We start from the raw sequence: 16,686 nt of genomic DNA on the forward strand, positions 1-16,686 counted from the left end.
ATCTTTCTTATTTCACTTTTCAATACGATATTCGGATTATACATCAATTTTCTTTTTATTATATTCTGAAGGAAATTTTGCATAATTTGGCGGCCCCCGGCAAACTTCTTATGGACCCCCAGGGGCCGCGGCCCCCCTGTTAAGAATCACTGGTCAAGGGTCCATTCGTATTCATTTGTTCGATAAGCCAGTAAAAACTGTAGACTTCTCTAAATGTATTTTTAATATCACAATTACATTCTGAATCGCTAGCCACGATATAAGGGCTAAAATTAAAAATAAATTATAAAAACTTACTCGGTGAAATAAAATGTGCGGTGGATATACATACCTGGTACAATGTATTGTTCGATTGTATTAATATACTTTTAAAGAAAATTATAATTAAAATATAGCTTTGTAAAGAAACGTACATAAAAATAACATAAAATATTCTTTACTTTTTAAATCTTAAAACAATCCACTTAGTCAAATATCTTGATACGAGTAGCTAATGGATGGAACTAGTGACGGTCCAGGTAGGTGTGTAGTGAGTGTGTGCGTGCCAAATCCCGAGGGTGCCGATACCGGTCAATGTCAAATGCTTCTTTTGTCGCATCACTAGTATATCTCAAAGGACGCCACAGGGCTGTTGTAAATTTTAAACGTTTCTCACCGTAGCTGTAAAAATCTAACTATGTTAAACTTAATAGTCATTCGTTTTCTAACTAATTCGTTTTAATACCAGGTGTACACGGAAATCAGTTTCCCACTGTACCGAGCGAGTGATTGGTTCTGTTAAGCTTTTGTTGAAGTAAAATTCTGGCTCTTTCAACAGGATTTTATTTATGTCCCCATTCCCTAATCTCTTAATTATTTAGTCACTTCTTAAGTAGAAATAAGTCGAAACCAGTTACTTTGTACCTGAATATCTGTAGTCTTGGGAAAACAGTGGAAAGACAAATTTTTATGACAACGGTTATATAAATCGTAAATTTAAGGAAAATAAATTCTAGAGCTTTTTTTTGTACCATTGTATGTACTGTACGTCTCATTCATTAAATTTGGTTGTAAATGATGCTGCCAAAGTAACAGTTAATTTTTAACATTGTACTAGAATTGTACACGTTTTTTCTGCATCCCCTTACAGATGGGACATACTAAATCGTAATGTCACCGGTTTAACATCGAAATCCGTAAGTAATATAAGATGGGAGAGCGGAATAAACGCAGAATAAATATATCAAATATTTTAATGGAGTTTTTTTAAACTCCCGTCAACTATACAGAACTATCATAAAACCGTGCCAGTAAACTCCTATCGGTTGGGTTGTTATAAATCTAGTCTAGGGTGGGCAACCCTTTTTATAACATGGGCCAGAATAAATTTTACGTTTTTTTCCGCGCCGTAGTAGTTAATTGACTCCTTCTTGTGACTCGTAATTTTTTTAGTCTGCAAATATGAAATAAATAAATAAAAAGTTAATTACTACATTTACTTTTTTTATCGTTTTCGAAAATTACAAAGAATTGGAAAAATAACTAATTAATAGTTATTTTTCCAATTTAATAATCTATTAAAGATCTCGCGGGCCGGATAGAAACTTTTCGCCAGCCGTAGCTGGCCCGCGGGTTGCCCGTCGTTGATCTAGTCTGCTTATGATTCACATAATCGGGCGAGGGTGGTAAACCGGGTGAGGTTGGTGCTCTGTAAACCGCGTGTGCTAATGCCTATATAATCTGGCTGATTAGAAACTGACCCAGTTTTGACATTCCTTCCGCCACCGAATTATTCGAATATACAATAGCAATCTTATCGTTTTTTTTCACATGTAGTATAGAAATTTGTAAAAGATACATAATGCAGTTATAATAAAATATTCATTTTAATTAATTCAAAGTACGTTAAAATATGAAAATTTATATTTTATAAAATACAAGGGAAGGTCATTGGAAGGTGGAATCGGCGCTTCCATCGCTTCCAATGACGGCACGCCACTGTAAGAAAGTATCGTTCAGAAATGAAGAAATCCGAGTCGTTAGATGTGAAAAATTAAATACTTATAGACTTTTCACAGAAGTGCTACAGGCCACCTGTACCACTAATTATATAGCGCGTCTATTTCGCGGTATATCACTGTCGCAGTGAATATAATATATTTTGGATAAATTCAACCTCGGTAATCCCAATGGAAGCGCTTCGGATAGGTTAGGTTAGGTTAGATTAACCATATTTTTAGTAGACGTTTCGTTTTTTTTTTCTTTTGTTCAAGAGCTACCGTGAATCAATAACTAGTGACGTTAAACGATCGGCGGCCTGCCAGTGGCTCTCCTCCGAGAATAGTCCGTCGAGAGCACGAACAGTCGGAAGCGCGGCGATTGGGACTACCTAGGTAGACTTTAATCTATATTTTAAAATTATATATTTTTTTGTAAGAATTATATTTAGTTAATTATTTTGTTTATTTTTTGTCAACAGATGGCGCTATGTGTAAATTAGCAAATGTAATATAAATAAAAATTAATTTATTCACAGAAATCCGATAGATATTTTGGGGTGGGATTACGATATTATGTTAGTTAAGGGTACATAAACGTAACTGCCGAATTTCGTAGCAATTGGTTAAACGGCCTAGGAATGTATAGCAAACAAACAAACATTCTCCTTTATCTATATAAATAGAAAAATATACATTGAACGTAATTTTAATACATCAAAAACATCACCAATATTTTATTTCAAAATTTAAAAAATTTCTAACAATTTTCTTTTGATAATTCATTAAATTTCATATTTTATCAAAATAAAAATTATCATTATGCGTTATTTTTGATATAACCACGGTTTCTACACAAAGCAATAATTATTTCGCGAATTTTTAAGATAATGGTGTAAAAAAGTGAAAAGTTTTTGCCAGAAATTATATAAATAGACTTCAGAATTCTAACTTAATATTTGTTCTTTGTTTTCCGTCCCGAAGCGCAGTATTAGTAAAAAGTAAACACGACGTGTCGACGATGAATTATTGCCACTGCGATATAATCACGAAGCTTGTCCCGAGAAATCTTAGATTTCTACTCTACTTTCTAAACCACCCACTTCTTATAATATAGCAGTTGGATAATTTAAATAGGCTATTAAATTACTTAACATCGATACTAGCATTTTTCGTTTTTAATCAGTAACCGTTTTTGTAATGGATTCTCTTATCCTGATTTTTCACAAGAATACGAACCTCGACATTCGTTCTCTTTCTTGGTCTGTTCTGTCTCGTCCTCGATGTAGAAGTAAGGATTCCGATAAGTGACGAAGATTACACGTACCACTGAGATGCATTGTAAAAAATGCCGAAAAAGTTTTACCTTTGGAATATGAAAAAAATTGTCTGGGAAAGCGAACAATTTTTTTCTGGAAACTCGTACTGTTTTTCGTATTGATGCCCTCGTTTTATTTTTCTTGTAGAAATTCAAAACTTCTCACATTGATATATTTTTCCTCGGAATCTATTACCAAAGTTTTAAATGATCAAAATGTGATCCAATTAAAAGGAATAAACATTGTAAAAATCGAGATTAGATATTAATCCAGAATATTTTAAACAAAATTTCGGTTAACGATATGTTTCACACGCTAAAGTCCGGTTTCAACTGCCTATACGAAGTTCATTTAGAAATGTCTTAGAAAGAAATTTCAGATCGAGAGTCGCAAACTGGCGGCCCGTTAAGGCTTCGTATCTGGCCGGCGGCCTCGATGAATTCTTTTCTAAAAATCAATGTTTCTAACATTAAAACAGAAATAAAAATTAAATTTCTGTTTACGTAAGTAGTAAAGGTCCGATAACAAAAGGGGTCTTTGTTAGAGTGTTTTTTTATTTATTTATTTTTTTTTATATATGTATTTGCTGCCTTTGAGTTTGGGATGTGTTTTAAATAGCGAGGTTGAAGCCGAAGTTTTAAACGCGAAAACGTGTACGTCGGACGTTCGGCGCCGCTTTTCTGTAAGCCTAGAAGTTGGACAATGACGTTTGGAATGTCAGTAGAATCAAGCACGACATTCCAAACGCCATTGTTAAACTTCTAGGCTTACCAGAAAGCGGCGCCAAACGTCCGACGTACACGTTTTCGCGTTTAAAACTTCGGCCTCGACCTGGCTAATGTCAAATTCGAAGAAAATTTGGCATTTAAAAGTCGTCGTTCCGATAAGCTAAAATAACGCAAATTAATAAACAATAAATAAAAATAAGCGTTAAAATAATAACAGTATAATTTATAAAAACATAAATATTTAAGTAGACAACGAAGAAATAATAAAAATATGGAAAATTGGCAACACGTAGGCAATTTATTCATCGGAATAAATTAAGTTTCGATCTTGTATTAAAACTAAAGCGAAAAAAATACCAATAAAATGTTATTTATTTTTATTATTCGAGTATAATTTAAGGCGGACGACCAATTCTACCGGAAATATTAATCACAGAAAAAAAAAAGCAGCGATAGCGATTAATTATCGGACAAGATGGTCGGTTAGGCGGATGACGTTTCGAGGGTAGACGGAATGAATGAAAACAAGGAAATTAGTTGATGATTATGTAACTTAAAATGTCTGGTAAATATCAATAACCGTAAACTTTCCTATTAATTAACGCCTGGGAGGTGCAGTTTCTGCTTTCGGGAAAACTCGTCCCGTCTAGCACTGTTTAAAACACAAATATACGCGTATGTAAGGGGTGTATATTAACTCTTTTAGGCGAAAAAAGTGGTGGTAGAGCGTGGAATTGGAAGTGGGCGCGGCCGTTTTATTATTAATATCCAAACAGTGAATGAAAAGCGATACGAAATCCACTTGGACGTAAGCCAAGCCGAATTGTCAGCAGTGAGAAAATCTGCAGATGTTTAGCTTTTTTTCAATTAATTTAAAAATATATTTGCGCTGTTATTCGTTAAACGCCATTAAAACGTACTTTTTACGTGTGCAATCGAATTCTACGAAAATGTATTTAAACTCGATCCTTTCTATACCCGAATATATAAAGAGTTTTTACTTTAAATTATATCTTTTCCGCTTGTCGAATCGAATTAGGTCGGGTTACGTTTCTTGATTTCTTCCATTGGAAAATATCTACGTTTATCGGTCTATTTATATCCCCGTAATGTATATCGCAGTTGTTATATCTTGGTTTCTGATAAACTAATTTTCGGGCTTGTTTTATAAATGTAATGATTCCTTCGTCTCGTGATGGTTTTTTAACGAAAGATAAATTCGAAAAAAATCTGAGCATTTTAACTATGCTAAATAAGATGTCGGAAAAAATCTTCGACCGCCTGCCGTCGATTATAATTACGGACCCGGAGACGTTCTTAATTTTTTAATTACGAAGAAACCTCGAGTTGTAATCTTTTCCGAGCGAGGAGCGGTTATTACTTCTGCAATTCTGATTTTTGTTTTATATTTCGAAGCGATAATTTGGATCCTTGAAAATTAAGCTAATTTTAACAAATATGGAAAATAGAAAAGAACGATTACGATGCTTTGGAATTATTACTGTCGAATATTGAAATTCCGTACCGGTTTTGCTCCGAATTCTTGCCGCTAATTTGTAACGGCTACCGAGTAGAAAAAAAGTGTTTCGTAATTGTTTTTATTTGCTAATCCTAATAAAATAATTCACGCTTTTATTTAAATGCATTCGTGAAGATCGAGTCTCGCGTACGAGTTTTTTAAAATCCTTATTTTAGAATAAATAAAATGTAATGAAAATGGATGGGAAGAAGTCTTTGGAAAAATAATGACTTGGCGACAAATGCAAAAATTATAAATATGATGTCTTTTTCGATCGAGAAAATAAATTATAGTAGTAGCAATATAAACAGACTAAGTACAATTTAACACTTAATATTTTATAATAGTTATTTTATTTATATAAAAAAACAAAGGGTATATTCTTAAATTGAATTCGGTTTACTACAGATACTAATTGATGACGATACGGTAGCAAAGTAACAGTTAAATGCTGGAGTTCCTATTGCTAAATAAATTTAATTTGTCTAGGAGAAAAAATTTATTAATACAGTAGTTTATTTTGAAAAATCATTCATTTTTATGATAAATGAAAAAAATGTAATACTCAAGTGAAAATCAATATAAGTTAAATAATGATGACATTTTTTGTACAAATTCCTGCAATTCTTTAAAATTACTAATGTAATTTGGAACTAAAGTATATGATATTTGCATTTTGTATTAAACATAGTAATTATAAATGATTCAATTAATTGAGAAATTTCTGAAAAACAGATTAGTTCAGAATGGCATTTGAACCACATAATTCCTATATACGAGGGCTATTTTTTAAATAAGGTCCGTTTTTTAATAAGAAGAAAAATACTGTAAATATCGTTAAAATATATATTTTTCTATATTCTACATACTTTTATCTACTTTTCTACGTAATTTCCATTTTGTTTAAACATTTGTCATACCGCTCAACAATTTTTTGAATTCTGACTTCAAAGAAATCTGCCGCCCGTCAAGAAGCCCAATCCACGACTGCAGTTTTCACTTCTCCTTCGTCGTTGAAATGTTGACCACCAAGGAACTCCTTTAAGTATCGAAACAAGTGAAAATCACTGGGTGCAAGGTCTGGACTGTGTGGATGATTGTATCGAGTCAAAACGATAAAGCACTGCCCAATCTTTTTGTTTTGTGATCGTCAGAAAGCAGTCTTGGAACCCACCGAGAACACAGTTTTCGATAACTCAGTTTCTCCGAAACAATGGTATACAGAACTGATCTTGAAATCTGTGGAAATTCAATTGATAACGTTGAAATCGTGAATCGTCGGTCCTCTCGAATTTTGTTATCCACATCACGAACCAAATCTTCAGAAATCAGAGAAGGTCGACCAGGGCGTGGCTCATCGTGCACATTAACTCGCCCATCCTTGAACATTCTTACCCATTTTCGAACTTTACTGACACTCAGCATTATCACCGTAAACTTCACAAATCTGACAGTGAATTTCTGCTGCTGCCAAGTTTTTTGCATTCAAGAATCGAATAACAGATCGTATCTCACAGTCGGCGGGAGACTCAGTTTTCTTAAACATTTTAAACTTTTACAGCTCGGCATACAGACAGACGATATGGCTGCAAATGGCGTCAAACGCGCGCCAAGCTTGCTCGGAGCAGAAGCATATGCATACTGCCGTGATTGCGCATTATTCTCATTTTTATTCACAAACGGACCTTATTTAAAAAATAGCCCTCGTACAAGCAGATGTGTTATATAATCTGACATCATTTGACTTATTATATTTTGAACTAATATTTTATTTATGTAAAATCGATATACTAAAAGAAAGAAATGCGTAGTTTAAAACTACGGTCCCCGGACCGAATCTGACCCCCGGACATATTTCGCACGTCGCTTATAAACGATAGAAATTGTCCCACTTATAAACGATAGGCCCGCTTTTGTTATAGGCCTATATATAGAATATACAAAATATCCGTGGCCCGTCCGGCTACGACTCGTATGCAATTTGGCCCGCTAATCGAAAAGTTTCGACACTGCTGGCTTAAACTATCGTCGAATGGATATTTTTGCCCAAAAGAATAAAAGTGAAAATAAAATATTTCTGTAATTTATTAAAGTAATAATAACTAGCCTATTTGTCATCTGTACTTGTTTGATATTCAGCATTGACATCATTATTAGTTTTAATACAATATATGTAAATTTTTATAACAAAGAGAATAATTTACACCAAATAAAATAAACCAATTGTAACATTCATACAAATGTTACATTTGGCTTTGTTACAGATATGTCAATTCTGAATATTCAGTATTTTCATAAAGTAATTTTAAGATGATATATATTTTCTAACATTGAAATCTGTAATCATAATTGTCTTTAGTAAGTAATATGTGCATGAAGAAGTTTACTAAAAAAATAAATATTTACAAAAAGAAAATAATGAATCATTTTCTATCTGAGTAATTAAATTAATAAAAGTTACAGAACTTTCTGAAAAGTTAATTCCAACAGTGTGCTTGGTGAGGGCAATTGAATTATTCAACTGTTTGATACAGTAAATCTTGCTATAAATGGTAATGTTTATTTCAAATTTAACATTTCTTCCTATTATCGTCATGGCAGATATTCGATATCTCTGTTTGCTAAAAGATCCTAGTGTAGATACTTAATAAAAATTTCAATTTCTTCTGTGTGTATGAAATTAATGTTTAAATTAAATTTACAAACATTATTTTTTGGTAATTTAAAAGATATAGGTTTATGATGATTTTTAAAAAATGTTAAGATATATAGATATATAAATTAATTTTTTCTTGAATTTGAATTTATTTTGTGTATTTCTATTTGACTATTAGTTTTATTTGTAATATGCCAATTAATTTTTCATAATGTAATGTTAGTTGTTTTAAATGCTAACTTATAGGTTTTTAAATTTTGAAATGTATTATGTATGGATATTGCAGAAATCTTTACATTTTTTTTTTATTTTGATATATTAACATGGTTAAAGTTTACCTTGGTAGTCCCAATGGTGGCGATTTGGTTAGGTTATGTTAACTACATTTTTGGTAGACGTTTCCTTTTTTTCTTTTGTTCGAGAACTACTGCGAATCGATAACTAGTGACGTTAAACAATTGGTGGCCTGCCGGCGGCTCCCCTTCGGGAGGAGTCCGTCGGGAGCACGAACGGTCGGAAGCGCGGCCATTGGGGCTACCGAGGTAAACTTTAACCGTTAACGTATAAGTCGATCTATTCCCGTACTTAGATTAATATGTCGTATTTGATAAATCACAATTGACTTTCTATTGGCAAAATTCTGCATATTGTCTACTTTTTGTCAAATTAAATGAAATATTACTCTGAACAATTTCAATCGACTATTTCATTTGTCTCTTAGTTTTTATAAATATTTTTTTTAAGATTTCTAGAAGCACAGTATAGCAAATCTGTATTGTAAAGAAGTGATATCCAGTGATAAACTGCATAAAACCATGTTATCAAGTGATAAACCTGATTTTATGTGGTTCAACACTTCCTTGTTGTTAATCTTCGCTGTCCAACAATCTGTGCCAGCACCCCATCTCAAAGGCATCTATAGTCCTCCTATCTGCCTTCTTCACAGTCCAACTCTCGGATCCGTAAATGGCTATCGAGAAAACAATAACTTAGACTATTCTGCACTCGGTTTTGATGCCGATGTCCCTGCTCGTCCAAATTTTTTCCACACTTATCGTTGCGTTTCTCCCTAAAGCTATTCTTCTCTTGTTTTCTGGGCTCATTTCTCCATCACTGTTTATTTTTGAGCCCAGAAAAATAATGTCCTGAACACATTCTATGGCCTTGTTGTTGATTTTTAATTGAACTTGACCATTACTGGATGTGGTTATGACTTTGGTCTTTTTCACATTTAGAAATAGGCCCATCAAGGGCGTCGCCAGCCAATGGGCCAGGGGGGGCAAGATGATATAAATTGATAGAGGATATGAATTGTATGTAGGTAAAATAAAAACGATTCATAAATTTTAAGAAGCTTAAGAAGATTATTTTAATTAAAACATAATCTTGGGTTTTTCGCGCGGGAATTATAAATCGAGCAATAAATGACTTAGCATTTAAATAATTTTTTTCGCATGTCTAGGGAGGGGCAACTGCCCCTCTGCCCCCCTCTGGCGACGCCCTTGAGGCCCACGAGGATATAGATTCTGAGTTAAGCATGTTGATTTCTTTTATTTCCCATTTTTACATAAATATGTGCTAATTATTATTATTTGTTTTACAACTCACATTGCTTTTTTATTAAAAAAATTCTTTGTTAAATTTCAAAATTAATTTTTTACTTCTTTTATAGTGAATCCAAGAATGTAAAGCTCTCTCCTTAGTCACTCATTGCCTTTATATCTCAATAAAATAATTCTGACTTGAGTATTAAACTCTTTAATTGAAAAAAATATATTTATATTGCTGTTTTATTCCATTATTATTAATACTATTATTTGTTTCAAATGTTTCTATTATATAAAAATATTTATATCACTAAATATAAATACAATAAAATCCATCACTAAATACCAAATATCACAAAATAGAATATTTATATCATATTCCACGTAAATATTTACAAAATGTTGTTATATTGTACTGGTTCAATTAAAATCAAAAAGTTTTATTACATCTTAAATAATAATTTTCTGGAAATAAGTCAATTAAAATATTTAACCTGAAAAATATAAATTATTTATCAGAAATAATTTAAGACACAATTTGTGGCAAAGGCAATTTTAGAATTTCTTCATGCAATCATTTTTGCGTTTTTAATCATTTTAAGAGTAAAAATAATTAAAGATAGATTGCTAATTACTTGGCAGTCGCTGTGCATCTGAATAATAAAACAACAAGAAACAAATAAATCACAAGAATGATATCCTCTTGAAAAATACAGCGTATGAACAATGGTGGAATTCAACTAGTTTAACAGCCAGTTGGTTGTACTAGTGATTCTTTTAAGTTTAAGAAAACAACTTGTAACAATAAGTATAAAAAACAAACTTATAAATAAGTTTATTTGACGGTTTTACAGTATTTTTTTGCACCAATTCATTTTGAAAATTAAAAAAATATATACAAAATAATAATTGCCAAACCCATGATGGACTTGTAAAAGTTCTCTTAGTGCGCACATGATGGAAAGAAAAAAAAATGTCAGTTATGTCTAATTAATTGTAAATGTTAATTAAAGTAACAATTAGTAAATAAATTTTTTTTATCTTGGAAGGATTCCTAACAAAACTATTGCTTTGCTGGTAAATCAATCTGTTCTTTTGATATTTTAAAAAATATGCATAAAATTCATTGTATATTTGAATTATTATTATTATATTCAGTAGGATTCCATCATATGCAATCAATATGTTTGAAGACCTCTTGCCTAAGTGAAAATTTGCCTAAAATAGCAAATCCTATTAAGTATTTCCTGTACTAACACATCTACCACAAATTTTTTCATATAAGGCAAATAAACACTACATTAACAAAATAGCATGATACTGTAAATGACAATAATAATTTAAAAAATTTTTTGGAAGCAGACTTTTTCTTTTCTCATCAAATAAAAATTTTAATTTTTTCCTCTAAAGTAGGCACTTTGTCTTTTCTTTGGCTTATCAGAGCTACCAGCATCACTAAGAAAGAAATACCAATGTCACAGACGTGATGTGTTACAAGTGAGAACTCCAGACAAAGACTGATGCAAGTCCTAATGTTTAGAGCAAAACAAAGAAATAAGTCACAGTAATGCATTTCCAGAACAAGAAAGAGTGAGATGCTGCAATGAACCTTAAAAAAATGGCATGAATTTAGTATACAATTAAGAATTTTATTATATATATTATTCATTATTTATTTCTTATTTTCTCAGATTCCTAATAGCATAGATCTGAAACAGTAAGTAACGAATGGTGTATGTATCTTTCAGTTTACAGATATTTTTAAAAACAATTAAAAATATTCTTGAATTCCAGTATTTTCCATAAAATACTTAATGATGAGAAATTGGAAAATTTTCAGAAACCCTAAACACAAAATCATCCTGGAAATATCTTTATTGTCCTACATTTCCCATATCCAGAAAAACAGATGTTTGTGCCTATAGCTCATCACTTGTATCCGTGAGTTGAGCATAAAACATCAACTGCTTGATTATGATAGGTGGTTGCAGATTAATTGTAGTCACAGAGCAACAAGTTCACGCTTACACTTATTTCCCTAAATGCACACTTTTGCAATACATTGTGTAAATAAATGTTATAAGTACAATGTTAACAGCTATCTTGCCAAACTAAATATATTTTAGGAAGCAATTCTGCCAAACAAGTGCAAACCAGCTGAATCCTACTACTGCATATGAGACTGTGAAGAAAAAAATTTTTTAAATGATGATGATTATCACAGTTTGAGTGTCTTAATAAATCAATACTTAAATAATATATTTTACATATTTATACAAAAAATTTGCATTGTTACATTTTGACTATTTAATATTCAAGCATCCATTGTAGTACTTCATTGAATTGCTATATATAATTATTAAAAAAATAAATAAAAATAATAATAATGAATTTTTGTAATGTTTATTTTAACATGCTTTACTTTTCAAGTGGATATCATTGTGACTACTGAACTTCTATGTTAAAAGGCTATATGAATATTTATCTTATTTATTCACTTCTCACAAAAATTTAGTTAGCATTGTGAATTAAATGATCAAGTATCAATATATTAGGACTGAATGATGTTCTAGGGCTGTTATTTCTTTTTGGCTCATAAAGTAGATTTAGATGAAATATAACTTTATAATTTAGACAGTTAAAGTAGAGAAAACATGATTTAAAAAGGACATACAATTGGACATAAAAATTGGCACACTTAAACTGGAACTATATCAGTGGCGTAGCTAGGGTTCTCCGGGCCCGGTGCGGAACCAGATTTGTGGGCCCTCCAAAAAATTTTTTGGCAGGAGTGTCCTTTTTCCGTAACGGTAATTGGGAACGTCCAAATGAAAACAAGTAATTTTTTTCTATAAATTTCGGCTTTTGAATTTATTTATTCCGTCGAAAACGTTTCGTTTAGACGTCCGGTTTCTTTCGTTTGACGAACGATGCGTTAGGTATTTTTTTGTTTTGTTTACGTAAATGGACTAATATATTTTTGCGTAGTGGTTTCTATCGTGTATAACTAGATTACGGTCGAGTTGTTGGTTTTTCTGCGTTATAGGGGCCCCAGCTCGAGCATCCAAATGCCAAATTTTGCTTTGTTTCGATTGCCACGAAAAATTTTTCGGGGTTTTTTTTCTTGCGATTTTGGGGCCCCCGCGGGCCGGGGGCCCGGTGCAGACTGCACCTACCGCACCTCCTAGCTACGCCACCGAACTATATACTAAATCAACAACTCGACACCTAAATTAATTTCAGCATATATTTTGCAGTCATGTACAGTACAGGTAGTAGAACTTGTTTATATAAGGTAAGCTATCAATATTACAAAAATAAATTACTGAAATTTGTTTAACTACTGTATTTTTATAGATCTCTTGGAATATTATTATTTTTTAAATTAGAGTGTTATCTTCATAGATTACGATCCTGCATTATAATTAAGTTTACAGCATTTGGTTGTTTATTAAAATTAAAATAACTGTTTAAAACTAAATAATAAATAATCGTATGAAAACTTGAATATATTTTATAACAATCATGTTGAAAAGATATATAGTTAATTGTTGTATGAATTAAAATAATCATTCATAGCCTTTTAATCAGAAATTTAAAAGAATCGTGGTTAAACAGTGTACAAATTTCAATTATGTTTATATTGATTAAATTTAATTTAGCTGTTGTAATTATAGTAAACAAACCATTAAAAAATGCTAGTTTGGAATATCATTTTTGGTTTTGCAATATGAGACTTAATGATTTAAAATACTGATTATATAAAATTCTGTTTATCTTTCATCTTTTCTATTATTATTATTTTTTCTAAGATTATTATTTTTCCTGCTAATTATAATTTTTTAAACAAATATTTATCTGATTCCTTTCATTTTTAATTGGTATTTTTATTGTCTATGTAGTTTTAAAATTAATTAAATTCCTCTGTAAAAAATTCAATGTAATATTTTCATTGTCTTTTTTCCTGATAAATAAAAATTACATAAATTTGAAAAAAAATTGCAAGTCATTATAAAAGTCTTTTCAAATTTTAATTTGAAATAAAATTAGATTTTTAAAGTTTAAAATTGATAAGAAATTAACTATAAATGATAATTTATTAAAAATGTAATTTCTAAAAATTATTACTGAAAATAGGAATTAGTTATTTAATAGTTATTTTCTATAAATATGTAGAATGCAATTAGAGATATAGGTCTATTTAACAGCCTAATTCTAGAGAGAGTATTTATAGCCGACGACATATAGCAATATATACCAGTAATATAAAAATTAGGATAAAAATGTGTACGAAGTAATTAAAATTAGTATATGTCTTTCATTTCAATTGTTAATTTTATCAACAAAGCTATATTTAATAAATAAAATAAAAGTTGATAAGCTGTTTTTAGTTATAATTTATTTTTCTAAAATATGACCTCCCCCGTGCAGAAATAAACCCTTCCCACTTAGATCAATACACTGCAGACTGTGACGCAATAGCTAATGCACCTTTTCATGGCTTCATTCATATCCACTACAGGCATTCTGAAATGTTATTTTCTTCTTGCTTATAGCATTTATCCTTTGGTAAAAACTTTTGATAAACAAATAGTTTGGAAATTTAAACATTTTATGTAGAAAAGTAAGTTGAGAAGGATTTTTACAATTTTGAGGAAAATTTTGAAAACATGATTCAGTCACATATACTTTTTCAACGAATGAAAGGTCTAAATGTTCCTAAACAGAGACCGTCTGTATTTTGGATTGATTCTCTGAAAGCTTTATGGAATTTAGTTCACCATCTTCATTAAAGTATTAAGAAATGTCAGCATTGAAAATGGATAAAGTAACTAAATTTACAATATGGAATGTTTTTTAAATTTTGTTCCCATTCAAACATAAAATAGTTGTTAAATGGGAAATGAATGGAAATTGATTGAAAAATATACTACCTCCAGAAAGCCTTTTTTTATTATTTAAAAAATGGCTTTTCTGTCACCCAGCTTTCAATGTTGTGCCCATCGTGGATGGTTTGGATCTATTTTAAAGCAGTGTGATGCACCGGATTGTAAGTTTTGTTATTTTCATTTAATACAATTTTTATACCTATTGATGATGTGTATAGGTCTACATTTAGGTTAATTAACTTATAAGATTATACATATTTGAACAAATTATAAAATTAGTGAATATTGTTGGTTTACATTTGAATTTTTGATTCATATATATATATATAACTTGCATGTTGCTGTATTTGTTTTGTTTTATTTTTATTAAGAGCATTTTATTTGTAACATTTTGTTAAATTTATGCAGTAGTAACATTACTTAATTATTTTATACTTCTTACGTTTTGGCAAATCCTTTTAAGGATATAGTTTTCTTAATATGTAGTTTTTAAAATCTTCGATATAGATTTACATTATAAAAATTATAATTGACTATATTATAATAAAAATTTAAAGGGATACTTGATGTTTAAATTATATAGATTATCCCTTTAAAGATAAAGAATTGAAAATTATTTTTGTACACAACTCCAATTAGAAAAAATATAAAATAATTATATGGCTTCATTTTTGAAATATATTTATTAATATTTATTTTTTATCACTTTATTCAAAAGCTCTAAAAATTGTTTCAGTTTATTCTAGATCAGTCTAACTTCTTTGGTCTTGAAAATAGTTAATAATTTATGAAGACGGGTGGAAAAAATGTTTGACCGATAGCTTTATAGTTATCGGTCAAACATTTTTTCCACCCGTCTGTATCTAATAATAGAACTACATTTTATTATATAAATTATTTGTGTAGATGCATGTATGTATTAAATGTTGTTAATAAATTTTTGAAACTAAATTTATTTAGTGGTGGTGTTGCGTATTGTGTATTTAAATATACTTTGTGACGAGTAAATTTTATTTAGAATATTTTGACTAAAGTAATAGAAAAAGTTACTGTCCATTTCTATCTTATTGGTGGACGAAATAATGAAAAAATTAAGTTTGTGTTTTTATTTTAGGAGTTTTAGAAAATGTATGATTGTATTAAAAATTTTTAAGTAGCATTGATGGATTAGATATTTAATATATAGTGTAAATAGAAAAATCATTAATCAGATAAGTTTCTGGTAAAAACTTTGATCTTTTAAGTTCAAAAGTTTGTTAATTATAAACTGTTAGAACTAGATTTGTTTGAGAGTTTATATACATTAATAAAATATTTTAGAATACGTATCATAAGTATAACTTTCAAAAATTTTTAAAATAAAAGACACACAACTTTTATTAATAAAAGTAAATGTTTTTAAATATATGATGATCTGATTTATGAACTAAATAGGAATTATCTCTACGAATGGCTGAATTGGTGATAGAAATTCTGTTTTGGAAAGCTTTATTATTATTTATTGTAGCATAATTAAATTAAACATTATGTTAACTAAATTAACAATTTATTTTTTGGAGTTTCTAAATAAATGCTTATAACTACTGTAGCTCATTAACAATTAAAAATTTAAAATAAATTATCTTCATGTATACATGCACACCATACATACATGTACACTTGTATACATGTACAATACATTTATATACATGTACACATATACGGTGACTCAAAAATATTTGTACGGGTAAAACTTTATTCTATAAGTGCTTATATCGATGAAAGTATAGGAATAATTTTACAGATATTTTATCGAAATTGAGAGTAATTTATTAATTTCCATATTTTGAAAATCCTTATAAATATTATTCATTATGTTTTAATAAAAACAAGATTTAATTAGAATTGCCCTTGATATTGCTCGCAAAAGTAATCCTATGCAATCCTTACTGTTGTATATTTCTATAAGAAAATGGAAATTATTAAAAATTAAGTATTATAACTAGTTAAATTGGATCAATAGTGTATGATATTAAGTTTCAAGTCAGTTTATCATCTAAAGTTTTGAAATGG

At 30.0% G+C, this 16,686-nt stretch overlaps 1 protein-coding gene across 3 annotated transcripts in view; it reads left to right on the plus strand.

Annotated features, from left to right (window-relative positions):
- The first annotated feature begins 4,441 nt into the window (after positions 1 to 4,441).
- stmA (Protein EFR3 homolog stmA) overlaps positions 4,442 to 16,686 on the plus strand; it is a 40,841-nt gene continuing 28,596 nt past the window's right edge. Inside the window, exon 1 of one of the 3 annotated variants that reach the window (XM_067279074.1) lies at positions 4,442 to 4,588. In XM_067279074.1, coding sequence (XP_067135175.1) covers positions 4,582 to 4,588 — 7 coding nt within the window. In that variant the 5' untranslated portion in view covers positions 4,442 to 4,581. Of the gene's footprint in view, positions 4,589 to 14,092; positions 14,796 to 16,686 lie in introns of those variants that run through there. The other 2 variants (XM_067279073.1, XM_067279072.1) reach the window with 2 other exon arrangements.

Source organism: Centruroides vittatus, unplaced genomic scaffold (genome assembly GCF_030686945.1).
Source record: "Centruroides vittatus isolate TY-2023 unplaced genomic scaffold, ASM3068694v2 contig_854, whole genome shotgun sequence".
NCBI classification, from domain to species: domain Eukaryota; kingdom Metazoa; phylum Arthropoda; class Arachnida; order Scorpiones; family Buthidae; genus Centruroides; species Centruroides vittatus.